The 27,214-nt window shown below is 42.9% G+C and overlaps 1 protein-coding gene across 1 annotated transcript in view; it reads left to right on the forward strand.

Moving 5' to 3' along the window:
* The first annotated feature begins 258 nt into the window (after positions 1 to 258).
* The window catches only part of GCLC (glutamate-cysteine ligase catalytic subunit), a 46,786-nt gene continuing 19,830 nt past the window's right edge, over positions 259 to 27,214 (forward strand). The window contains exons 1-3 of the mRNA XM_059400230.1: positions 259 to 889; positions 23,142 to 23,254; positions 24,094 to 24,276. Of these exons, the coding sequence (XP_059256213.1) occupies positions 740 to 889; positions 23,142 to 23,254; positions 24,094 to 24,276 (446 nt within the window). The 5' untranslated portion in view covers positions 259 to 739. The remainder of the gene's footprint in view (positions 890 to 23,141; positions 23,255 to 24,093; positions 24,277 to 27,214) is intronic.

A 27,214-nucleotide genomic window follows, 5' to 3' on the forward strand; every position in this document is an offset into this window, starting at 1 on the left:
CAAATTTCTTCCCCGGCTCAAAGTTTATCTCTTTGGGTTAGAGAACACATGTTTTACTCTATCTCCTCTGCTTTAAAGCGTGCGGGACTTCGCTCCCCACACCCCCGCCCCTTTGACTCCGCCCCAACCACGCCTGCGCACGCCTCCCCCGAGGCCTTCGTTGAGGCTCTTTGGGCGCTCGGCCACACCTCCTCTCCTGCACCGCCTTCTTTCCCCGCCCCCGCCCGTAGTCTATAAAACCCGGAGCGACGGATCGCACCCTGGAGCTGCGAGTGAGCAGATAGGAAGACTGGGCATGCTCTGTGGCGGCGCAGGTCTTGGTCACAAGTAGGAAGAAGCCAGTGCACGACACCGGTAAAGAGAAGCGAGAGCCGCTGCCGCACTGTGACTGTAGGGTCCGTCGCCGCCGCCTCGGAGAAGCAGCGGGACGGGAGCCGGAGCGGGCGAAGGGCGAGGCCGCCGAGCCGAGAGCCATTCAGCCTGCCCTCCCGTCCTCTGCCTCCGTGTCCGCGCGGCGCGCCGGACCCCTGAGTCGGTCACCTGGGCGGCCAGGACCCCGCGCGGGGGAGCGGAGCGGAGCGGACCGTCCCTCCGGCAGCTGTGGCCCAAGGGCGCCCCCACGGGGCGCAGCAGCCGCTGCCTCCGCCGCTTTCAGCCGGCAACTGAGTGTCGGACTCGCGCCCCGCGCGCTGAGCCAGCGGCCGCGGTCAGCCCCGAGGAGAAGGAGGAGGGGGCAGCCATGGGGCTGCTGTCCCAGGGCTCGCCGCTGAGCTGGGAGGAGACCAAGCGCCACGCCGACCACGTGCGGCGGCACGGGATCCTCCAGTTCCTGCACATCTACCACGCCGTCAAGGACCGGCACAAGGACGTGCTCAAGTGGGGCGACGAGGTGAGCGCCCGCGGCCTCCGCCCCCGCCGGGCGCCCCTGTCAGGCCACCTCGCGTCTCCTTTGTTCGGCGAGACGCGCCCCGCGCCCCCAAGGCGGTCCGCGCCCTGCGGTGCGCCCCGAGGGTCCCCGGACGCGTCCCCGCCCGGGTGCGCTGTCCCTGCTCTCCCCCGACGGGCGGCCGGAGCTCTCCCGAGCGTGGGGCCCTGCCCGAGCCTTCTCACTAGACTTCCCTCTCCCATTCATTCATTCTTAGGGTTTTCCCCTTCGTTGAACAAATGGGTTAGGCGCTGGGAGGGCGCGAGCGTGAGCAAGTGTGACATTTGGTGCCTCCGGGAGTTTTCAGTCTGGTGTATCTGCCGACCGTGTATCGGGGTCTCGCGTCCGGTGTCAAAATACGCTTTTGCGATCAGTGAGGAGGGGGCCAGGTTGTCCTAGAAGGGCCGTCGCCGCTAGGATTCAGGTCTTCAGGATGTTCGCTTCTGCCCCATCTCCTGCAGGTTCCTTTTTAAACCTCCAGCTGCTTCTCATCAGCTCCCTCTCACTCTCTTCACACACCCTTCCTCGCCCTCCACGCTTTGCCACCACTTTTTAGGCACAGAACAGGCATTACAACTCGGTTTTCCTAAAGAGGACGAAACTTCTTGTACCACCATGCATGGGAACTCTTCAAGCTTCGCAACTGGGATTTGTTAGTGCCTTTCCGTGGCCTGGATCCTTTCTTTACAAGCCAGTTTCAACATGTGTTCTGCCTAGAGCTGAAATGTCTTTGAATTTTCAATTTGTTGAACCATTGTTTATTGGAATGCTGTGGAAAGCATTGCGCCCCCCCCCTTTAGATTTAGTTTTCTTCTGCCAAAGCTTTTTGTGCTCTCTTTCCGTTTTTTTAAAGACACATGTAGAAACCATTCAGATAATCCGATGCTTTTTTGAAAAGTGCTATTTTTTTTTTTTTTATTTAACCATTTGGGTTCCATCGCTTGCTCAGGTGCAAATTTCTCTCTTAGTTGATGTTATTACTCTTGACCCAGGTGTCAGGGTGGTGCTACGCTGAGGCAATATCTGTTTCCTTGTAAAATTAGTTTGTCAGTTTCAAAAGTTGGACGATAATTCTGATTTTTACAGTTGAATTGCAGTGTTTTAAGTTTCAAAAGTATAATAGCAATTCACATTTATACTAGAAGGGGTTTGTCATACTTTGGACAGAAAAGGGGTGTGGTATTGTGTTCGGTAATTCTTCAGTTTCATTCTGAAGTTCCTTGTTGCTTCATAGCATCTGACATTGTGTGTTCATTTGCGTATTGTGTGCATTTAGTGATCTGTGCTCTATCCCCAGGTCCTGGATTTTTTTTTTTTTTCTGTCCCACATCTCTTTGCTTCTTTTCCCCCTAATAAACCAGCGTCTTTTGGAGTAGGGAATTTTGCAGGTCATGATCTGTGAGCAGGTTGAAAGACAAATTTAGGTTCTCCTTGACTTTTTTTTCCTCTCCAGAACTTAAAAAAAAAAAAAAAAGTGAAATGGAATCAGATGAAGAGGATTACTTTGTCATAAAGAGGCAGCGTAGCATGTCAAACTTTTGAGTTATTTGAGAGTGCATGTGAGCAGGTCTGTATAGAGCCACATGAAAATTATTTCTTAGTATGGTTGCCAACTTAAGGAGTTTGAAAACCAGAGTCTCTTATTTATCATGGGAGGCTTCCTTGATGAGATGAGCCTCAGCAAAAGAGGAGGAGAGACGTTAACTACTTTTCGGTGTTAGGGCCGTTCCTCACACGGAGGAACTCACAGATCACATCTGCTGAAGTAGAAGTCTGCAGGCAAGGTCAGGTGGCAAGCAAGCATGCATTGTATGCAAAAGTCTTGAGAAGTCACTGAGAAACCAGCTGGGTAGATGGATAAAGTAGAGAAGGGTGTGGTGGGTGGTGTGGCCCTTGGAGATGGAGGATGGCTTTGCCAGGCAGAAAATGGTGTTTGAGATGTGGTATGTCGGACTGCTTGATATGATACCAAATGACTGCTTTTTGTGGGAACTTTTAGTCTTAGAAGCCAAAAAACAAAACAAAACAAAACAAAAAAACCACCTAAAACCAAAAAAACCACCTAAAACCATGGTTAGAAGACCCTGCCTTTTGGAAATGCTTAGCCCTAGTTCCTAGGACAGTATCTGTATCTGGTAGTGTATATCAGAAAGAACCCTGGATTTGTAATGCCACTTGTATCCTATTCCAGAGCCTGCCAAACTGCCTGTATGATTGTGAGCCTTAGTTTCCTCTTGTGGAAAATGACAGGGTTGGACTCACCTAGCTTTTGTAGTTTGAGTAAGAACCGTTTCAATAACTTTTTTTTACATTAAAAATTAAAAAAATTTTTTTAATGTACACATTTTTTTATGTACACATTTCAACCAGAATGTTATTTTTGAAATTCACCTGTAGATAATCTTTAAACTCTTAAAGCAAAGGCTACGAATCACTGAGGTAAAAATGGGTTGTATTCTAAACGTGTGTGCTGGCTTTTTAGAAATCAGAAGTATTATCCTGTGACAACCTTATGAATGCGTAGATTCCCAGATTAGCTTACAGATGCATCTTTCACGTTTGGTGAAAGAGGTCCTAACCCTAGCCACCATTTATTGTTTCTGGAGGAAATAGAAGTTCTAACTCCTGGGTTGCGGGGAGAACACTTCATTTTGCCCTAGGATGGGGGAGTACTGTGGGGGAGATTTAAGATGGATGTTCCTGGGTATTCTTTTTGCCTGCTAAAATTTCTACTCTACATATAAAAAAAAAGAAAAGCACTTACCTTTTCACAGCATACACAAACTTTTCAGGTGCAGATTTTGTTCATAACTGGAATTCGCCCATTAAAAGACAAACTTAGGAAACGTAGGCTGCAAACGTGGCAGTAAGGACAACTTTTGAATTCACTCTAGTGTTACCTGCCTGCCAGGCCTTTTCAGCTACTTAACAGCAGAGGCATTATCAGAATTGAAATCTGGCTGACTTCAGGTCCATTTCTTAAACACGCAATACTAGGTTTTGGATTATTTACAATGTGTGAGATTTCATCAAATCTCCTTTTACAGAGTTCACAGTACAGGTTGTAGAGGTGTCAGAAAACAACATTTAAAAGCAAATGTAGGGACGCCTGGGTGGCTCAGTTGGTTGGATGACTACCTTCGGCTCAGGTCATGATCCCAGAGTCCTGGGATCGAGTCCCGCATCGGGCTCCCAGCTCCACAGGGAGTCTGCTTCTCCCTCTGACCTTCTCCTTGCTCCTGCTCTCTCTCACTGTCTCTCTCTCAAATAAATAAAATCTTTTATAAATAAATAAATAAAAATTAAAAGCAAATGTATAGTTTTTCTAATTTTTTTACCCCAGTGTAGTGGCTCTCAAAGTTAAGAAGGTAAATTGTCCTCTAGTTAGCAGAGAAGTGCATGTGAATTTAGGAAAATAAAACATGTCCTTGATATTTGAGTTTATTCTTACCATGCATAAAGCCAGTAAAGCTGGGATGGGGTATGTTAAGGGCTGAAATGTCACCCATTGAGTTTGAAGGACAAATTTGCCTATGTAGGTTAAGAATGCTTTAAGTGACTATTTAGAAAATGCATTGTTAATTAATAAGCTTATGATCCTATAGAAAAATAACATAACTCTGAGCTATAAATCTAGAATAGACAAAAGACATTTTTATTTGAGTGTTAATTAACGTGTAGCTTTGGACAAATTGCTTTATCTCAACCTCGGTTTTTTTAATCTATAAAATAGGAATGATAATGCTTTATAGGGTTAAGATTAAATGAGATAATGTTGATGAAATGGTTTACAAGTAAGTGTCTTGCCTTTTGAGTAAAGGCTCATAAATGGTAACTTGTTCACTTGGATGTTTTTAAATATCTGCTATATCTCATTTAAATAACCATGGTCAAGCAGACTCTTTAACGATTGAGCATAAACTGAGGATTGCATGGCGGCGGGGGAGGGTGTTGGGGGGGGTGGAGGGATGATTAAACAGGTGATGGGGATTAAGGAGGGCACTTGTGATGAACCCCCAGATGTTTGTGTGTAGGTGATGAATCACTAAATTCTACACCGGTAACTAATACTACTGTTAGCTAACTGCAATTTAAATAAAAATGTGAAGGAAAAAAATAATTTTAAAAATAGCTGTGATCATTGGGGAATGAAGCATTCTGTGTACGTGGACATTTTTTTAACCAGTTAACTTATCTGTATTTTTTTCAGATATAATTATATTCCATTGGCTTAGTTATTTTTAATGGTATTGATAGTGTTTGGAAAGTACAGTATTTCTGAATTGCACTTAAAAAATCTAAATTTAAATCTTTAAATCTAAAGGCAGTAATGCCTTTAATGCATTACTGGACATGGACTAGAATTAGATGTTGAGCACAAATATTTCTTGATAGTCATTAGGAATGTTCAGGTTTCTTACATAAGTCATTGAGTATTTTGTGACCCATAAAGCAAAGTTTTATTTTTCTGTTACTTTGCTATCACTGTGGACATTGTTTTAACAGTATTCATGTGTTTCTAAAGCACAGTGGTGAAATCAAGGAAAAATAAATTTGTGTCTGAACTTTTCATATACTTAAAGCATCTGAATATGTTGTTTAGAAAACTGGGGCATTAATGATGTTGCTGGTATTGAATGGGTGATATGCTGATAAGCTTGTTAATTCTCTGTTTATACATTCATGGTTTAACCAAGTTCGGTGGGTTTTCATAAACATTTTACCATCTTTATTGTTATAGTTGACATGCAGTAAACTGCACATACTTAAAATGTAGTTTGGTAAGTTTTGGTATATGTGTACACCTGTGAGGCTGCCACCACGATCAAAATAATATACATCATCTCTAAAAATGTCCTTGTGCCCCTTTGCAATTCCCACTTCTCTTCCCACCTCCACAGGCAACCACTACTTTGCTTTCTGGCCCCGTAGTAGAGTTCTCATTTCCTAGAGTTTTAGATCTAGGAAATCATAAAGCATGTACTTTTCTGGTCTGGCTTTTTAGGCTGCTTGTATATTTTGGGATTCATTCATTTCATTGCATGTATCAGTTGCTCATTCCTTTTAATTACTGCATTATATTCCATTCCATGGATATACTAGGACTTATCCATTATTTGGCTATCCAGTTTTTAGCTATTATAAAACTTGTATGAATATTAGTGTGTAAGTCTTTGTATGGACTTAGATTTTTATCTACTTTGATTATTCCCTAGGAGTGATTGAACTTTTCAAGGAAAGTACTGAACTTTTTAAAAGTAGTGGTACCATTTTATATTCCTATTGGCAGGATATACCAGTTTGTCCACATTCTTGTCTTCACTTGATATAGTCAGTCTTTAATTTTAGCCATTCTAATAAGTGGGTGATGGTATTTCATTGCATTTTTAATATGCATTTGCCTTAAGAACAGTGATGATGAGTATCTTTTCATGTGATTGTTTGCCATTGGTATGACTTTTTTGTGAAATGTGCTTAAAGCCATTTCCCTAATTTTGAGAGTTCTTTATATATTCTAGATGTAATTCTCACCAGATAATTTACATTGCACATATGTTCTCCCAGGCTATTTTCCTTCTCTTAGTAAGGATGTCTTTTGAGGACAGAAGTTGTTCATTTTAATGAAGTCCAGTTTGTCCAATTGTTCTTTTATGGATTGTACTTTCCCTGTGTTATCTAAGAAATCTTTCCTTAATTCAAGGTCACAAAAGTTTTCTGCTGTATTTTCTTCTAGAAGTTTTATGACCTTAGGCTTTACATTTAGGTCTGTGATCCATTTTGAGTTAGCTTTGTCTCTGGTGTAAAGTATGGATTTTTTATTTTGGTTGCCCCAGCACCATTTGTTGAAAAGACTATCCCTTCTTCGCTGCCAGAGGTACATGGCCTTTGCAGCTTGTCTAATTCCAGTTGTCTATGTGTATATCTTTATTTCTGGAGTCTTTGTACTATTCCGTTGATCTATCTATCTTTATGCCAGTAGTATACTCTTTATATAGCCATAGCTTTATAATACGTTGTGAGATCAGGCAGCGTTAGCTCTCCCAACTTTCTTCTTTTTCCAGTTGTTTTGACTTTTTTAGGCCCTTTGAATTTCTACATGATATTTAGAACCAGTTTGGCAATTTCTACCAAAAACAAACCTAGGATTTTGACAGCAATTGCATTGAGTCTGTAGATCAATTTGGGAAGAATGGACATCTTAATAATGAGTCTTCTGACCCAAGGACAAGTAAATCTTTAACTTCTCCCATCCTTTTTATTTTTGCTTTTTTAGTTTTTTAACATACAAGTCTCACATTTTTTTGTTACCTGTATCACGGTTTCGTGTTTTTTTTTTCCTATTGTAAATGGTATTATGTTGCAGTTTCTGACTGTTCATTGCTAATATATTGAAATAAAATTGATTTTTACATATACATCTGCAGCCTTACTAAACTTCTTGGCAGGAGAGAATTCTGCCACTGAGCCACCCATGCTAAACTTCTTGAACATGTGGGATACAGTTCTAATAACTGGTCTAATGTCTTAGCTAATTCTGTCACCCTTGTTATTTAAGATTAAGTTCAGTTTTATTTTCTGAATGTTTCTCTGCTTCTTTGCACGCCTGGTAATCTTTGACTGGATGTCAGTTATTGTGAATTTTACCTTGTTGGGTGCTTGTTAATTGTATATTCCTAACTCTGTTCTTTAAGCCTTGTTCTACAGTACAGTTATTTGGAAGCAGCTCAGTCCTTTGCCGTCTTGATTTTATAATTAGATCTGGAGAAGTCTCTAGGGCTACTCCCTCTACTGAGGCAAGACCTTTATGGATATTTTCCCCAATGTCCCTGAATAAGGAGTTAATCCATTCTGGTTTGTGGGAACACACTTAGCCCCAGCTTTGGGTACTTGGTACTTTGGTACTCCTGTATGGGTTGGTTTACTACTGAATCCTTAAGGGGGAATCCTCTGCAGATCTTCAGGGTTCTCTGATGTTTGGTCCTGTGAACTCTAATTGATTTGTTTTCCTCAGACCTTCAGCTCTATCTCTTCAATTCAGGGCATACTCCAGGTTTTGCCTTATCTTCCTGCCCCTGATCTAGAGCCTCCTCTCTTCTGGCAGTAAGTTGGGGCAATTGGTGGACTCGCTTTGCTTTTCTTCCCCATAGATCAGGAATCTCTGCCTTGTGTTAACTGCTATCCAGTGTCTTGAAAAAGCTGTTTCATATACTCTCTCTCATTTTGGCTGTTTCAGATGGGAAGGTAAAATTGGTTGCTTTTATTCCCTCTTGAACAGAAGTAGAAGTCTTTCCTAATTTTTCTATTCTCCTTTCGGCTCTGTTCTCCTTTCTCTGTAAACTTTGTCCAAAGGCTGGCTGTCCTCGTGGTTATAAGATACCTCCAGCAATCAACATTTAGCCAAGTTTCTTTTTATTATTTTTATATTTAAGTAATCTCTACATCCATCTTGGGGCTTGAACTCATGACCCCAAGGTTGACTTTCATGCTCTTTCAAATGAGCCAGCCAGGTAGGTGCCCCTAGCAAATTTTGTTTAAAGTCAAAACAAAACTATAGGAACTATATGCCTTTATGCTATAATGTTTGTCATTTAATATCACTGTTTTCATGCTATGATTGGGTATTTGGTGAAAACACAATTATTTGAAAAGTCTGCATACATTTTGTGAATAGACTTTAATTTGAAGATGCAAATCTAAGTCCCGGGTCTTCCCCTGAATGATTGTGTGATCTTAGACACAGAACTTAAATTATTATTATATTTTTTAAGATTTTATTTATTTATTTGACAGAGATCACAAGTAGGCAGAGAGGCAGGCAGAGAGAGAGGAGGAAGCATGCGGGGCTCTATCCCAGGACCCTGAGATCATGACCTGAGCCGAAGGCAGAGGCTTAACCCACTGAGCCACCCATGCGCCCCCAGAATTTAAACTCTTAAGACCACAATTTCCTCCTCTGTAAGACTAATAAAAAAAAAACACACACACAAAAAATCTACCTTTTAGTTTTGTGTGTGGTTTTTTTTTTTTTTTTTTTTTTTTTTTTAAGATTTTATTTATTTGGCAGACAGGGATCACAGTGAGGCAGAGAGGCAGGCAGAGAGAGAGGAGGAAGCATGCGGGGCTCGATCCCAGGACCCTGGGATCATGCATGACCTGAGCCGAAGGCAGAGGCTTTAACCCACTGAGCCACCCAGGTGCCCCTACCATTTACTTTTGAATTGTGTGTTTACATATGTATAGTTCCTAATGGTATTTTTTAACAATTTACTGAGAATACTTTAAATTCCATACAATTTATAAAAATCAGGAAATGCATACAAGAAATGGTAGAATTTATTTCCTTACCCTATCACCTTTTGGGTTTTAGCGTTGGTCTAAGATAATATAGTTCACTGGCTACTGACAAAGTAATTTAATTATAAAGCCATGAATACTAGGTTTCTAGAAATTTTTTTTTTTTTTATGTCTTAAGCCTATTTGAGCTTCACAATTTTTCTATTAAAAGCAAGATGGTATTGTGAAAATGTTTTCTTGAAAAAAGATGATATTGAAATTTCACTTACATATGGCAGAAGACTAAAGGCTTTATTTCCATGATGGAAAACTTTTAAATTAAGTATTTATTGTGTACTTCCTATATATTAAGGACATAACTATGCTAGGTCATGGGGTTGAAGAGAGAAGTCAAGAAAAGCGAGAAGCTCTCCACCCTTGAACTGGAGTAGGAGGCAGATGGGTGGATGCGCGGGAGGGAGGAGAGGAAGAGTTTGCTGTCTGTCGAGAGGTCCTGGGAGTCTTATGAATGGAAGGTGGGGAGTGAATCTTCTGGTAGGTCTCAGAGTGAGTTAGAGAAGCAAGGATCGGGAATGCACAAATGTGAGATTACGGAGGTGCCTGATGTTGAGGGAGTATTGCCATAACACAGGACTAAAGCAGGGAAAAGGGAATGCCTAGAAATTGAGGCTAGAAAAGTAGGTTGGCTTCAGGCTGTTGAAGGTCCTTTAATAGGCCATGTCAGGAGATACAGTATTGTTAAATCCAAGACTGGTACAAGGGAATTTCTTCCAGGTCCCTTTGATCATAGTGTGAAATGGAATGGATTAGGAGGATTAACTAGAGACCAGGACCACACTACAGAGGACATGTCATTGCTAAGTGAGAGAAGAGAGTGTAGCCTAGGAATCTGGAGATAAAGATTGGCATATATTAAAGAGATACTTCAGGGGCACTTGGGTGACTCAGTCAGTTTGTGTGTCTGCCTTCCCCTCAGGTCATGATCTCAAGGTCTTTGGATCATGTCCCACATTGGGCTCCTTGCTCAGCAGGGAAAGTGCTTATCCCTCTGCCTGCCTCTCCCCCTGCTTGTGTGCTTACTCTCATTCTGTTTCTCTGTGACAAATAGTCTTTAAAAATAATACTACTAATAAGATACTTTAAAGAGGGAGTGAAAGGACGAGGCACATGAGCGGTTAGGTTATGTCTCTCCTACCCATTCCTGGCAAAGATGATCAGATGAATAAGACTCCCTGGCAGGATGGTTCCTTGGGGGAACTGTTGGTTTGGATATTCTTTTCTGCAACCCTTTAATTTAAGGAGCCCTCCACTCATTCAGTGGAAATACCAGGTAAGACAGAAGAAAGCTGGAGCAACATCTGAGCTGTGTGTATGGTGGAGCAGCCACAGGCCTAAAGATGGTGATTAAAACCCAAGTGGAGAGCCAGTTAGCCCAGGGAGAAGAAACCTTGGCCACACCTCAGAACCTTGATGAATCTGTGGCATCCTGAGAGGAAGCCGCATAGCGGGTAGTAGCGCTGTCCTGTGCGGGAAGGAGGAGAGCGTGCTTTCGAGAGCTTTGGAAGGATGGTAACTGAAGTGAAGCACTGTATTTGCTGGTTGGGGAGGGACTGGAGGCTTTGGCAGCAGCCTATCTGGAACATATTAAAAATTTGCAAGAAAAGCAAAAGTTGGTTTCTGGCCAAAATAAATGGCACAACGCCTATGGATGTTTTCAGAGCTCCTAGGGTCCTTAAAATCTTGGTTATAATTTTAGAAAGAAACAGAATGGAACTATTTTAGTTGAACTGGATAGTATATGAATTTGGGTATCCCGTAAGGAATAACGTCCATGGCTGTTAAGTTGTCTCTGTAGCACGTTGAAAATGATTGTAATGGATTGAGTATTTTAGAATGGCAACCCTGAGTCTCCAGTCGAAGATTGGGTTTCTCAGACCTGGTTTAAGACATTGGGGAAGCATGATTAAACCTCAGTCTTGTAGCCCAAAGAGCTCATTTTGGATACAACTTGCTAGCTATTCAGAAACCTTGGTTATCTGGATTGGTATATCCTTGGAGAGTTTATATGGCCACAATTCTGCTGTTGGACACTGGAGTGCTTTCTGTATGCTTAGGATTTCTGTGTCTGTCATGGTCAGACCATTTGGGATTTGGTAGTTAAACTTATTTCCAGAACAAAATTACAAAAGGGCCCCAAACCAGATGTTCCTCATTACATAAATGTTCACACACATCCATTGGTCTTGTCTCCCTTCCCCTGAGGTCCTTTTTTTAGTCCTTTGGATTTGGTTAATCCTTTTTTTTTTTTTTTTTCCCTGGATGCTGATGTAGCAGAGTTAAAACAAAACTGTTAGGCAAGAGACTCCGTGACCCTTTTCCTGGAAGCTAGTAAGATTCTGGGCTGTGACTCTGCCCTGTTTGGATTACCTGTGGGGGTCATGGACTGGGGTGCACAGGGCTTCACATATTTTAATGCTCCAGAGAGATAGTCAGGATCTTGAAGTACCTATAAAAGCTGGCTGGCACTTGTCTGAAGTTTTTTTAAGGGTTAAGGGTTGCACCAGAGACCTGCAACCCTAGGAAGTTAACATTTTTTAAATTAAAAAAAAAAGTTTTGGGGGCGCCTGGGTGGCTCAGTGGGTTAAGCCTCTGCCTTCGACTCAGGTCATGGTCTCAGGGTCCTGGGATAGAGCCCCGCATCAGGCTCTCTGCTCAGCGGGGAGTCTGCTTCCACCTCTCTGCTTACTTGCGATCTCTGGCTCTCCGTCAAATAAAAACTTTGTTTTTTAAGATTTTATTATTTGAAAGGATATGCTCTGAGCACTTTAAACCACAGACAAACCTGAAGAGGTTATTTAGGAATATGTCCTTCATTTCCTTCTGGAAATGTTGACCTATTTACACAAGTTGGGTACGTGGAAGGTACCTTCTTAGCCAGCATGCTTCAGCAGCCCTGCCTGTGGTTAAGCATGGTAGTCCTCTCCTCTTGGCCCCCCCAAGGCTGCTACTGCTGTACTGAATTGTATCTAGGGGTCCTGATCCTGGGGCTTTAGTACTCAGAGGACTAGGAAGTAAACAAAAGGCTTCTAAGGACAGAGTTTATGTACTTTCCTCCTAAAAGCGTCTCAAGCCCTTACCCTTAGAGCACTCACTTAATACACAATTCTGAAAGCTTGACATCTGGCTTCTCAGCTCAGGATGAATTATAATAAACAGATCAATCGAGGCAGAAGCGAGAGAGACCAATTCAGAGAGCAGTTGTGAAAACCACATCTAGATGTGGCAGCCCATTGTACTTCTAAGAACCTTGCTCTGCTGTGATTCTAGTTAAATGAAATTGCTGATGAAGTCTGAAGCCTTAATAAAAAACGAAAGTGTGTTTAGGACCTTCCTATTGATAGCAGAGGAGGGACTTCCACTCATACATACATAAAAATTTTTAAGATATCATATGCTTAAAAGGGGTAAGCTTTGGACAATAAGACAATGCATTTGAATAAAATTACCTTCCTGGCAGTGCAGAGTGAGTAGTGTATTTGAAAGTGAAAGAAAAATGGCTGATCATACACTAAGAATTTCTAGAAGAGCTTAATAGAAATACAGAAATACAGATTTCCCCCATCAACCAAAAGTAAAGCATCCCTATGAAACCCTTTATAACCCAAAATGGTGTAAAGAGAAGAAGCAATTACTGTTAATATATGGAAAAGATTTTGGGTGTTTCCAGACTCCCAAAATAACCTTAGACCTTTTTTCCTAAGCTTTTATTTGAGAGAGAGCGTAAGCACAGGGAACAGCAGAGGCAGAGGGAGATGCAGATTCCCCACTGAGCAGGGAGCCCGACTTGGGGCTCAATTCCAAGGCCCCTGGATTATGATCTGAGCTGAAGGCATCTGCTTACCCAACTGAGCCACCCAGGTGCCCAACTTTAGACTTTCTTGGTACTTTGGGATGTATCTTACTAACGGGTGCACAAAATAACCTAACATAAAGTCTAGATGCTCACTGACACAGGTCAGAACTATGCCTACTTTAGACTGATCTGCTGGATGTGGTTCCCAGGGGTGTTTGGGGTGCCAATTGTCTCTATAAGGGCTTGCTGGGGGGCCTTTAATTTTGCCTTTTTCCATAAAGGCAAACAAAAACAAAAACCTCCAAATTACTTTCAGTTAGCAAAAACAGATGCTGTTATCTTTCACTTTCTGTAAGTTTTGCATTATGGCATTTTTTGCTTTTATGAAAGACCTACGTTAGTATGTTTTTCACTAACCGAAAGAACTCCAAAGAGGATTTTTGCTTTTGTGGGGGCCTGGGGGAAGGCAGTTACCATGCTAATGTAAGGTCTTTTTTAAAAGCAAGTGGCCCACCACGAACTTTTGGAAAACGGGGAACACTTCATTCTAATTAATTCTGTTTGCGAAAGTTTTTACAGGGACACTGTACTTTCCAATAACGGGGAAACCTGTGCTCTTCTAGGGCTTTCAACAAACGAAGTGGCTTGACTCAAATTTTTGAAAAGCTGGGGGACACTTGTATTGCTTTAGAGCTGGAAGGAATTTTTTTCTTGCCCCCGCTTATTTCTTCAAATGATGAAGCTAAGGTGCCCAGAGTCTAAGACAAATTCCAAATGTCTGTCATGGTAATATTTCTAAGAGAAGAGGGAAAATTAAGGCTGTTCTGAGCAGGGTGGTGCCCCCTTGGGGGTGGGGACAAGGAGGGGCTCGTGCTGGGGGAGCCGGGTGATCAACAAAGATTTCTCTAAAAAGGTAGCACTGAACTTGAGACCCACAGGAGCCAGCTGTGTGAAGGGCTAAAGTAAGATCTTCCCAAGCAGAGAAAAGTGCTGTCAAGGCCCTGACTTGGTTGTTGGAAAAACAGAAATGTGGCCACAACATGGTGGGGAAAAGGGAGGTTTGAAAAGGGAGGTGTGGTGTTTTTTGCTCAGTGGGAGCCGCTTGAAAGTTTCAAAGAGGAGGGGGATGACTGGATCTGCTTGGTGCAGGAACCCAGGACTACTTAACTGTAGAATTAGGCAGTGTTCTACACTATGAGCTTTCACTTTTAGCTGAAGCCCGTGGTCCCTGAAACAAATGCCAAAGGAAATATTCTGGTGAGATGGTGCTTCCCTTCTCATCAGTGACCTATTCTGATAGTCTCTATTTCGAGATCTTTCTGTAATGTTGATTATAGCCGACAGCATTTGGAAAACACCTCTGAGACACTGTTCTGCCTCAGTAACCGTAGCCTCACCCACAAGCTGGAAAACAATAGCCACCAGCATCTGCGGGGTGCTGTGTAGTTGCTGCTACTACTTTAGGCAGTTGACACAAAGCTTGTCCTCTTCCCAGTATCGGATGGACTCCAAAGCCTGCTTCCCCCATACACCAGCTCCCAAGTAAGCAGGAGGAAGAGTGCTCGGACAGTCTTCATGGGCTCCAACCCAAGAGGAGACGGAAGGTGGACAGAAAAAGAAAGAGGAAAGGATGGTGGTGATAAAGGAAGTCGGCTTTTTTTGTTTGAGTGAACATCTAAATATCTTAGAGCCACAGATGCTCAAGTGTTTTTTGTACCAGATGGCCAGTGATTCCCTTCTAGTGAAACGCCAACATCCTTTCAAAACTGTAATATTGAATATGCTTGGTAAATTTTTCGGTCTGCGGGACAAATGCTAACAGGTTTAGTAATGTGGCTGCGGCCTTCCCAGCTAATCTTCTGCTGGCAGTGGAGCCCCGGGAAAGGGCAGAGGCGGGTGAGCCCTTTACATGAACATCAGGCTGACCTCAATTGATAGTTATGCAGCCTGTGCCAGCCTCGGCCGGGGGCAGCAGATACTGGGCCAAAATCAAGTGCTTTGACTTACCTCTTTAATGTGAACTTGAAATCTGGCAGGAAAGGAGTTTGTATTCATAGAAGTCTCCGTCTTCCACATCCCAATGTAAGGATAGAACTGCGCTCTGAGTGGGATCTGCCCAAACATCCAGGAGTCTTTCCTGAGGAGGGGGCCCTGATGCTGCCTTTGTGAGATGGAATTATGCAAGAGTGTGCTCAGATTCTTGCAGTGGTGAAATATAGCATTAGAACTGGAGTTGTTGAATCTCTGCCCACAACCCCCACACCCTGCTCTGTCACTGGGGGCATAGGTGAGCCCTTCTGGGCACAGCACTCACTTTGGAGATGGAATTTCTGTTTTAGCATTGGCTCTCACTTAGTCTTTTTAGAAAGTGCTTTTTTTTTTTTTTTTTAATAAACAAACCTTAGTTTGGTGGGCTAGTCTACTAGTTCTAAAAACTAAAACTCCAAACTTCTATTTTCTGGGCAGTCCTTGAATTCAGACCAACCTAACTTCTACCGTAAAGGAGTATCCTTGTTTTCTTGCTCTCCCAGCACTAGGCGTGCATTTGGGCAGAGCTGGGTCCCACCATGGAGAGTGGGTTTTCTCTCTCCAGGAGCAGCATGCCCCCCCCCCCCCCCGAAAACCCTAAGCTCACCCACAGCTGCTAGGAGCCACCTCACAGGTTCTTGGTGCACAGCCCCCAATACTGAGCGCCGCAGAGCAGTCGATCCAGAGCAGCCTCTGTGTGGGGACCCAGATACCTCGCTTCTTGTTAGCCATGTGGTGACCAGGACTCTGGCTGAGGAATGTGTTCACAGCAAAGAGCTGAGTACTGCACTTGTCCTTGGAACCCAGAAGCTATAGGTCTGAAATACAGATGTTTTTAGGTAAATAAAAACTATATTTACAATACTGTGTCTTCGGGAAAGGTTAAGGTTTAGGGTTAGGGTTGTTTTAACTGCTGAGTGCCCTCACCATTGGTGACTTTACTTGATGGAACTGCCTTTTGTGTCGTTAGTTTGTGTGAGAAGACTGGTTGGGTTCTGCTAGATTTCATTAGAACATATGAATTCCTGGGATGCCTGGGTGGCTCAGTTGGTTAAGCAGCTGCCTTCGGCTCAGGTCATGATCCCAGCGTCCTGGGATCGAGTCCCACATCGGGCTCCTTGCTCGGTAGGGAGCCTTCTTCTCCCTCTGCCTCTGCCTGCCATTCTGCCTGCCTGTGCTTGCTCTCTCCCCCTCTCTCTCTCTGATAAATAAATAAAATCTTTAAAAAAAAAAAGAACATATGAATTCCTTAACATAGTCTACATAGTCTTTTTTTTTTTTTTTTTTCTTTTTAAGATTTTGTCAGAGAAGAGAGCACAAGCAGGGGGAGCTACAGGCAAAAGGCTGACGGCTTAACCAACTGAGCCACCCAGGCACCCCTTCTTTCCCTCCTTTAAAGTCTTCAATTTTTTCACTTAGGCTTCATATTACTAATCTTGGCATGTGAAAAAATTTTTCTCTGTGTGGGCCAAGATAATGATTCAAGGAAGTTACTTCACTGAACCATACAGGAAATTCACTGATGTTATGTATTGTTAAAATTGAGATTAACACATTATAAATAAAAAGCCGTGTACTCTGTAAACTGAAGTCCTAATCTAGTCCTAATCTAGGATGCCAACAGAAGACCAGGTCAGGGTGAGGCCACATTTATTTTGTTTTCCAAAAGCGTAAACTTCCCTAGAGTACACCCTGTGTAATTCTGTAAATTAACATCTGTAAAAGGACATCTCTAGTAGGAGAGAAAGTCAAAATACATCCAATAATTTAAGAATTTGATATGTCTTTAGACTAAACTAAAGCATTCTTTGGGGCCCATGTGGCAGTTTAATATAACCTATCAGCAGTTTAAAATCTCACCGTACACAAGGCTGTACAAAAGCACGTGTGTCAGGAGTTTCTACCTCATGGTTACTAGTCCCCCAGAAGTGCTTAGAAGTTACCACATAAAACAGTGGTTTTGATATTTGTAGTGTCACTAGATGTGCCTCACCTGGGAGTTTGCCTTAAAACCCATTCTGAGCCCCATCAAATGTCATTATATCCATATCAGAATTTTTTACTCAAGTTGATTCAGTATTTGAAGCACAGCTCTTCTTTTGGTCTCCTCATTTTGGTCGTCTCTGTTTAAGTGCAGGTGTTTAAAACTAAGCATCATGGCAGCTGGCTGCTCTTTGGGTGCTCTGAGTTTGGGTCTCTTGCTAGGTATGGAAATAAATGCCATCAACTGGACAGTTGAGCATGCACTCAAACCTACTGGCCATTTGTATTTTGCCATGTGAGAAAACGGTCTTCTGGACAGAAGACTTGGCAGCTAGCTTTAAAACTGCTTCTAATGTTGGGGCGCCTGGGTGGCTCAGTGGGTTAAAGCCTCTGCCTTTGGCTCAGGTCATGATCTCAGGGTCCTGAGATTGAGCACCGCATCTGGCTCTGTTCAGCAGGGAGCCTGTTTTCCCCCTCCCCACCTGTCTCTCTGCCTACTTGTGATCTCCATCTGTCAGATAAATAAAATCTTAAAAAAAAAAAACAAAAAAAAACTGCTTCTAATGTAGAGGAGGACTGTTGTGGCATCATCTCTATGGGGTGGACCCAGTTTATCTGCATCTCTGACCAGCCAGACCTGTGATTATGCTGCAGTCAGAATGTTGGTGGGGGAAAGCTTGGGAATCCTCTGGGAGGTTATTGAAACATCAGTAGACCCTCTCCTTCATCTAGCCAGTCCCTTTCTTCCAGGAAGCCTTCTGATCCCCTAGACTGGATTAGTTCTTCTACATACGTACAGTTCCGCTTGGTCGTCCTGAGCACTTACCCAGATCGTTTCCTTCTTTTGTGTTACTGGCTGTTGGATCTAGCAGCAATGGAAGTTTGAGAACAGGAGCTACACCAGCCTGACTCATCGTATTGGCAGCACCTATCCAATACTGGGCCTTGTTGAGTGGGTGAAAGGACGGGTGGGGGGCCAGACAGCAAGCCTGTGGGTTTGGGTGCTGATCTGTCATGAACTCTGACTGTATCCTTAACCCACAAAGTGGCTGTGGACTTGTTTTGGAGTTAGTGTAAAGAGAAAACTGGGTCTCTGAGAAGTGGCAGGTAGTTCTAGCAGGAGTCAAGACTACTGCTTGGGCCACTGGAAAAACACCAACAGTGGAGTAGAGGAGCTGGCCCTGAGCCCCAAATTTTGAATTTTGATAGGATGGCTGGAGACAAAAGAATTTCTCAAAGTAGAACCTCCCTAAACACAAGGAACTTCCTCTAACTGCTTCTGAGCCATATAGAACTAGATTGCTTTCCTAATTAAGCACCATTTTTACCTCCAGGGAGTAGAGATTTAAACACTCCCATTTTATAAAATGTCTAGCCTTTCCTTAAGTTCTAAGCTCCTTAAAACCCTTACCTTCGGGGCACCTGGGTGGCTCAGTGGGTTAAAGCCTCTGCCTTCGGCTCAGGTCATGATCCTGGAGTCCTGGGATCCAGCTGCACATCTGACTCTGCTGGGTAGGGAGCCTGCTTCCCTTCCTCTCTCTCTGCCTGCCTCTCTGCCTACTTGTGATCTCTCTTTCTCTGTCAAATAAATAAATAAAATCTTAAAAACAAACAAAAAAACCCTTACCTTCATGGTAGAGTACCCTCAAAATGTTTTTTTTTTTAACAAAGGAAATTTATTTTAAACTGGTGGTAAATCCCATTTAAAGGCAACATAAATCCTAAGGGGGAAAAAATGAATATTTTGATATTAACAGTTACTCTTGTTAACTTGAACTCTGATGCCACAAGTATTTTACAGTCTACTATATATCCAGCATTGTCTGGTGTACTGACATCATCTCAATTAAGATTCTTTATTTTATTGGCCTAATTTTGGATAAACATAAAGCACCTCATGCTTGTGTAAACCTGCACTGAATAACTAGTCGATTATCGTGTTCAGGTCATTCCTAGCAACACTGTATATGCATAGCCTACATAATAGTCTTTTGAGTGGGCCTTTGTCTTTGATTCAGCTGTTCTGAGATATAGTGGCTTTTTGCCGTAGTGGGATAAAACTTAACCTTTTTAGCAATGAAATCTAAATTTTCATTTTCATTTGTAGAAAAAGTGCACATTTAAAAATGTTTGTCTCGCATAGTGGCTAGTTATTTTTATTGTCTCTTCCCCCCCTATAAAAAGATAACTGATGGGTACTGCGTAGCAGCATCCCTAAGTTACATTTAGAGAGTTAATGATCTGTGTACCAAGAATAGAGCCCAGTGGCTATTTTTGCTACTTCCAAATACTATGTTGATTACACAAATTTGAATTAGTCACTCTACAGGCCGCTTATGATGCCTTTGGGATTGTGTATGTGTGCAGCGTGCATAGATGTTGCTGTAACTCTAAATACACAGCCCACATGCTGTTTCAAACATGTTTGGAAGCCAGTATGTTTAGTCCTTGGAATGTGGTGTGTTCAGAAGGGACTCTGTGCCCTCTTGTTATTTTCTCCTTGATTTTGCCTTTTCTCTCATCTGTTGGATGCAAAAAGGAAGTTTAAGATGGGGACAAAATCCAGATATAATAAAAATCACTGTGACTTTAGGTATTCTACATAGGGACAGCATTGACTTAATGTGTCATTTTATTACCACTCAACAGCTAGCTCACTGAACCAAACTCCATTTTGGCTCTAGCTTGGCTGTTAGGAAAGATTGAGTTAATTATTTTGATGCTTGTGTGATCTAGAATTAGAAATAAACACAAATGTATTGAGGTGGGTAGGGGAAGGGTTTAAACAGGTAACAAAAAAGGCAAGAGCTGAAAGAACCGTCCTGAGCACTGAGGCAGAAAATCAAAGCGACTTGGGGGAGGGGAGATTACGTCCAAGAACCTTAAACTTGAGTTTGAAAAGTGTTTAGGGAGTTCTTAAGGCTTCTAACTCAACTTCCAGTTTATCCAAAAGTGAGTGCGTTTATTTCTGTTTTGTTTTTTTTTTTCTCACTTGGGTAAATATTCTGATGTGTTTGTTTCATTTGCTTAATGAGATCATGGATGATTATTTTTTAATTAGGGAGAGTTGGGTTTGTAAGCATTTTAAATGTCATCCGTTTGGCTGATATTTAAAACTCGGGCTGAGGTTGAGCTTTTTGTTCTTCTGCCCTTCCCATGCTTTAAACTCGTGGTCTCACAGTGATTTTGAAAATTAAGGATTTCAATTATTTCAAAACTTGGAAACTAACAAGAGTTATTGCACTTTAGCCTATTTATATAAGTGGGTGCAAAAATTTTTGCTCCTTTTGTTAGCAGATAAATGATGGGAACCCAGTAAGCTAGGAAGTATCTCTTCATCTGTCTTGCAGGAAATGCTCTCTGGTTAAGAAGGGGACCCAAATAACTGATGATGGCCTGCAGATGTGCTGGAGCCAACAATCAAAGGAGGAAGTTTGGAAGTAGGAAGATTCCTCCTCAGAGTCAGCAAGGCGTTGTAGAGCCAGAAGCTCTGACCTGGGCCAAAGCTGGGCTAAGGCCTCTGCTTAAATCTAAGACTGTAACTGCAATATCTCAGCTTTTATGATGTCAGGCCCACTTCATAAAATTGAGGCATAATCAGTTTGTGAGATTTTCAGCCAGCATTATATCCTGCCCCTGCCTCCTATAGCTTATAATGATTATTTCTTAAAGATTTTATTTATTTGAGAAGAAGAGACAGTGACCGAGATAGAGCACAAGCCAGGAGGAGAGGGAGAAGCAGGCTCCTCTCGAAGCAGATAGCCAGACATGGGGCTTGATCCCAAAACCCTGGGATCATGACCCGAGCTGAAGGCAGATACCTAACCAACTGAGCCACTCAGGCCCCCCGTAACGATTTTTCAAAAACTTTCTTACCACTCTCCAAAATTGGCATTCTCTAGAGTCCTAGCAGCAAAGTGTGCTGTGCTTTGAGGGCAGGCAGGCTTGGTTCACATCCCTGCCCTGACCCTGTGGCCTTAGGCAGCTTATTCAGCCTCTCTGAGCATCTTTGCATATCTGTAAAATACGTGATCTTTCCTTCTTTGAATGATGGATTTGGAGATTAGGATCCACATATGAAAATTCACAGCATGCCCTTTCTTATGCTCATTTAAAAGTAAACTTGTTTCTTACACTTAGGATATTTTTATATATTCATCCTGAGACTTAATGAAGTTTCTTGTTCATCAGTTCTTAGCTTCTCCATCCAGATCTAGGACTCCCAAATAGCTATCTGAAAACCTGTACTTAAATTTGGGAGCACTTCTGGATTCTGCAGCTCACGGTTTTCAGACATTTTATATTGAGTGATTATACAAGTGCAGATTTCACATTTCTGGTTCATGTAGCTAAAGCAAGTAATCTTACCTATTTCTTGAACTAAAAAATTCTAATAGGAAAGCAATAATGGGAACTTAAATTCTTCAGTAAGACCGCTGTCTTAGTTCAGGCTACTATAACATTTACCATAGATTAGGTGGCTTAAACAACAGACGTTTATTTCTCATGGTTCTGGAGGTTGCGAAGTCCAAGGGGAAAGGTGGCAAGAGATTTATTTCCAGGTGAGAGCCCTCTTCCTAGCTTACAAGCAGCTCTGTCCTCACGTGGTAGAAAGATCATCTTTCTTATTTCTTCCATTAAGAACACTAATCTCATCCCATTGGGGAATAAGGGTTTCAACATGTGAATGGGGGGGGGGGGGGGAGTTGGGCACATTCAGTCCATAGCAACAACTAATAAAAGGTAGTTTTATTGAAAAGTTTATTGAAAGTTTAGTTTTTGTTGTTTAAACCTGCCAGGCTATTTTCTTTGGTTTCCTGACATTTTTCCCCTTTATAATTCCATTTCTTAGCTTAGGTGCAAAACTGTCTCTTGTTGAACATGGCTGTGTCTGCGTTAATGGGTGGCTGACTGCAGTGCCTGCCCAGACCAGGCAGGTACGCATAAGTAGAAAGAGGCCACTGCAGACCAGAGCATGCCCCACCCTGTAGGAATGGGCTTCTGGGTTGTTGTTTTCAAGGCTGGAAATCTGGATTTACATGTGAAGTGTCAGGTAGATACTGGATATATTGTTCTTTTTTATTTTTTTCCTTATTTTTCTTTTATGATAAGCCAAACAAAATACTTCTTTCTGCAGACTGGTCTGCTTCCTAGGGCAGTAGTTTATCACCTTTTTTCTCTCTCGGTATTTTGCCCAGAGGGTTCTCTCAAGTGTTTGCCTGAACGACCTGATTCCATACCTTTTCACTTACATATGGATGTTTTATTTCAGCCGTAAATCGTGATTCTGAGTTTCCACTGTTTACACCAACTATCATGATTTAAAGCATCTGATTTCAGGGAAGATAAAAGCAGGCTTTATTTGTACTCCACCCAGAAAAGTCTTATTTGATACTAAACTCCTCATTTTTATCCGAATTCCACCAGGTATTATAAATGCACTAGTGCACCTTACATTGTAAATCGTATATGGTTTCAGGGTGGGGAAGCTGTCTTAAGTTACTCTTGAAGAACCAAAACTACATTGCTGTAACTCCTAAAATAACTTGTCCGTACTGGTGTGTTTATGGTTATGATTTAACTCTCCAACAGTGAAACTTAACAATGGGATTTAATAACCTGCCAGTAAATGAAGATTATCTGCCTTGATAATCTGTCCAGATACCCACTCTCATAAACTTACAGTGAGCCACTTGAGGAAATAAATTAAAAAATGCAACTTCGTTTTGTAGCTGCAGTTGACCGAATTTTAGCTTTGAAATATTTGTGAAGTACGATCTATCAAAATCTTGACTTTTCTCTGAGATATTAAGTAGCGCAGGAAAAAGAAGTAATGGAGAAATAAGTTCTGGTTCTCAAACAGGGGCACTATTGACTGATTTTCTCCAGTTTTTCATACTGTGCAAAAGAACACTCATTGTGTGCCTTGTAGTGTAAGCAAATGTGACTGTCTCCAATTACTGTGGGTCCTTTTTGACCTTCTTATCTCCCTGCCTCCTAAAGGTTACACTGAACACAAGTCTGGAAGAAGCTTAATCTTTCTTTTACTTTCAACAGGTGGAATACATGTTGGTGTCTTTTGATCATGAAAATAAGAAAGTCCGGTTGGTCCTATCCGGAGAGGAAGTTCTTGAAACTCTACAAGAAAAGGGGGAAAGGACAAACCCAAAGTAAGCAGATAAACCAAAGGGTTGCTTTAGTGTTTCTGAACTTGGTAGAACTACGAAAGTGGAATCGTTCCTCTGGTGTCTAGGAGGCAGGATGGCATTGTAGATGAGAGCACAGGCTCTGGTTCTCCTGCTTCGTAGCTGGGTATACTCTTGGGCAAGATGCTTAATGTCTCTGTGCCTCTCTTTCCTCAGCTGTAGAGTGAAGATAAATCCCTCCTGTGTAGGGTGTTGACATTTTAAATACATTAATGTATTTAAGTACTTAGAACTATAAACACAATATGAAGCCTGCTTACCATTACTAAATGTTGAAAGAAAAAGGGGGGTAGCAGAAACTGTGGACAGAGTGTGACTCAGTGTTACTGAGATCCCAAACCGTGGGATCAGATAGAACTTAGACTGAGTTTGTTTGGCTGGCAGGATTGTCTTTTAATATTTCTTTAAGCAGACAAAGAGGTGAAGGGACATGTGCTTTTCAGTTCCATTTTCCTGCTCACTCAATTTTGGGAGACTGCCTTTGAGTTTGGAGGCCAGCAGTGAGCTGAAAAAGCCCCTATGGCCTCCTCTCCTTTCTCACAAAGTGGGCAAGCTTGTCTTGGACAGCAAGCACACTGTGTGTGGTTTTCAGTTACTTAAAAATATTTTGGTCCCTGTACTTCCAACCCTTGCCTAGTTGAGGAGCTCTGGAGAATGACCAGCCTTTGAGAACTGTAAAGGAGTTCTTAGCTTCATTTATATGGAGTGATGTCTCCATTTTTGGAAGTGACTTTTTAAAAACTTCTAAAAATTGAGTAGACAGCAGCAAAATATGAGGGAATGGAATTTTCCCTCCTCTGTAGCCATCCTACCCTGTGGAGACCTGAGTATGGCAGTTACATGATTGAAGGCACACCCGGACAGCCGTACGGAGGAACGATGTCCGAGTTCAACACCGTCGAAGACAACATGAGGAAACGCCGGAAGGAAGCGACTTCTTTATTAGGAGAAAACCAGGCTCTCTGCACAATCACTTCATTTCCCAGGTTAGTTCCTGTATGAACATGCCCCAGCAGATCGTTCAGAGCTTTAGGTTCTAAAAGAGCCAATCATGACCCAAGCATTTGACCGTCCAGTTCTCATACTTCACAGACAGTTCGTACTTTATGTGCTGCATTTGATGGACTCTGTCACATTAGAGCCACAGGCAGACCTTGTGTGCCAGCGTCAGCAGGTGGGTGGTGGGCCAGAGCACTGCTCTATGAGAGCATTCGTCTGGCCTCTGTGGACAGGACCATAAGGACCACAGTGACCGCTAGGGTCATGGCGACACCCATCCCGGGCTGGGGTGGAGGGAGAGGCGCGTCTGCCAAGCAGTTCTGACCCTGTGAGGAGGAGCAGAATCTGATGGCGATCAGGTGCTCTCCCCACTTGACTCTCACAGTGGCTTCCGCTGGCTAGTGCTGGTATCGGTGGCCGTTGGGAGGGTCGCCTGCTGGAGGGCTGGCATCAGTGTGCCCAGTCTGCTGTTGACACATCCTAACTGTGAACGGGGGTGGAGGTGTGTGTATCATTAGGCCATGTTTGTGTCTTGTGTTGAAAAGGAAATTTAGAGGTTGTCATCAAATCTAGTTATGGGTAAAAGTTCCTAAAAGTAAAGAAGATGTAAATAGTGAAGCTATGCTCTTAGCTTAGAATGAGTTACATAAACACCACACACACATAATAGGAGCTCGGCATCGGAATGCCATTCTACCGAATTGTAAATCTGACTTATCTGTGCTGGCTAGCTGTCAGATTGTGACAAAGTGTGCTTACCTCCTCAGGGCTCAAAAGAGCTTTGGGATTGGTATCCACAGACTAAAACACTTAGAACTATTTTTATACCCTCCCTCTTTTTTAATGATAAATATCTGTAATGAACGCAGGCGTGCAGGGTCCTACTGCTGGTCTTGGAAAGACACTTGGGATTTTCTCTTTAAAAATCCTCAGTGTAATACCTCAGTGGTCGAAACCCTACTTAAGCAGCTCGGACATCTAGAGATACATCTCTTATTTTCTGTGATTGCTTCGTTCTGTCATGTAGGCCACTTCCCTCTGCCTGCCAGAAGAAGAGCCCCATCTGGTTGAGGGTGGGCAGGTTTGCTGGGAAAGGAGTTGGCCTAGTCCTTTGTCCTAGTGTTTTAAGGAAGAGGGTTAAAAAAAAAAAAAAAAATCCCTTCTCTGCCTTTCACTCAGATACTTGAGTGCCTGCTCCATGCCAGACCCATGGGGCGTGGGGATGCAGTCATGAACACAGGCAGAGTCTCTGCCTCTGCGGAGACCGAGTGAGCAGGTAGCCACAGCTCCAGGGAATATAAGGTTGAGGAAGTGCTTTGAGGACAAGATGCCGAGCAGAGAGGGGGACAAGGTTGTCAGGTGGGTTCTGTGAGGTGGGGAAGATGATTGGAGTGATGTCCAGTGTCCTGGGAGAAGTTGAGTGGGAGTGGGGAGGGGAGGGACAGCCTAGGGAGAGTGAGCAGAGTGGGCAGACGTCCCAGGCTGAACAGAAGGCAGCTGGCCAGTGGGGCGAGGACACCGAGAGGAAAGGGGAGGCTGGGCAGGTAGTTAGTGGGCCAGATCCTATTTACTGAGAATTTGCCCTGCTATCCTAAAAGCAGTAGGAGTTATTATAAAGGGAGAGCTGAGACAGAAGAATGTTTTATTCTGAAAATCTAGGGTTTTTTTTTGTTTTAAGAGTATGTTCATATATTTTTTGATGGCAGGTTATTTTTTGACTTATCAACAAAGGAAGAATGTTATTAGAGAAGCTTCACCTATCAGTAGTAAATGATAAAGTTCTGTTTTGGTGTCAAGAGAGAAAGGAGTACTTGGTTTCTTAAGTGTAAACTGTATGATTTTTCTCTTGTAAAGAGGCTAAACTCTATTGTGGAGCTATAATCCAAAACAATGGCCAAGAGAATATTAAAATTAATGATACTTAAGTAGAAATCTTAGTTCCTCAGTCACACTAGGCTCAGTTCACGTGCTCACTGGGCACATGTACTGGACCCGCTGGTAATGGCCCGGGCGGACATGAAGCCCTCCTGGGGCTGCAGAAGGGTTTGTGGGATGGTGCCGGCCTACGAGAACAGCAGTGCTGGAGGATCTGAGGACTGGAGTGCTGCCTGCCTTTGTCCACCCAACACACATTTTCATTCTCCCTCCATTCAGCCTAGTTCTGCTTGCCTTGGAACCCTCGAGAGTAAAGTCTGCTGCTCTTACCGAACTTTCCTGAAGTTTGCAGGCTCCTAGTAAATAGTGCCCACAGCTGCAAGAGTTCTCAGGAACCCTCATTATAGCTGGAAGCGGGTTTCCAGATAAGATCAGCAGATTCCATTGTTGTTCACAAGGCGGATATGGGCAGCCAACAGGTGCTTTATTTTATAAAAGGTAGGGGCTGAGCATAAGGCTTGGGTAGTCTTGGCTCTTACGCCCAAAAAGTTTCCTAGCACTGATCTAAAGCCCTGACAAGAAAGAGCCTCCCTTGTTTTGCATTCACAAACTTTGTCGTTCTTTGTCCTCTCTCACAGCACATTTAACAATGACCTTAAAATTCTTAACTTGAAGAGCTGGATGTGGAATTTGAGCTTTACGTTTAGGGATAAAGACAGAGCTTCCTTTTTCTGTGTTGGAATTAAAGCTCTTGGTTAGGTCAAGTAAGAGACCTAGGTTGGGTTTCAGACATCAGGGAGATCTTGGGGCACATGGGGACACCTGTAGAGACACTGCCTAATCCTGAGGGACTCGTGAGGTGATCTGTAGAGGCAAAAAGCAGGAGAGCCCTTTGATATTTGAACAAAGCTTAGCAACAGGTTGGGGGCCATAGGGGTGTGCAGGGCCAAAAGACAGGCCAAAAAACAATCAGATGAAAGCTGGTAAAGGAAAACGCATAGCCTGTGACAATTGACGTGTGACCTAGCTAAGGGACTTCTGTGCGGTTGG

This window comes from Mustela nigripes, chromosome 5 (genome assembly GCF_022355385.1).
Source record: "Mustela nigripes isolate SB6536 chromosome 5, MUSNIG.SB6536, whole genome shotgun sequence".
Classification (NCBI taxonomy): Eukaryota; Metazoa; Chordata; class Mammalia; order Carnivora; family Mustelidae; genus Mustela; species Mustela nigripes.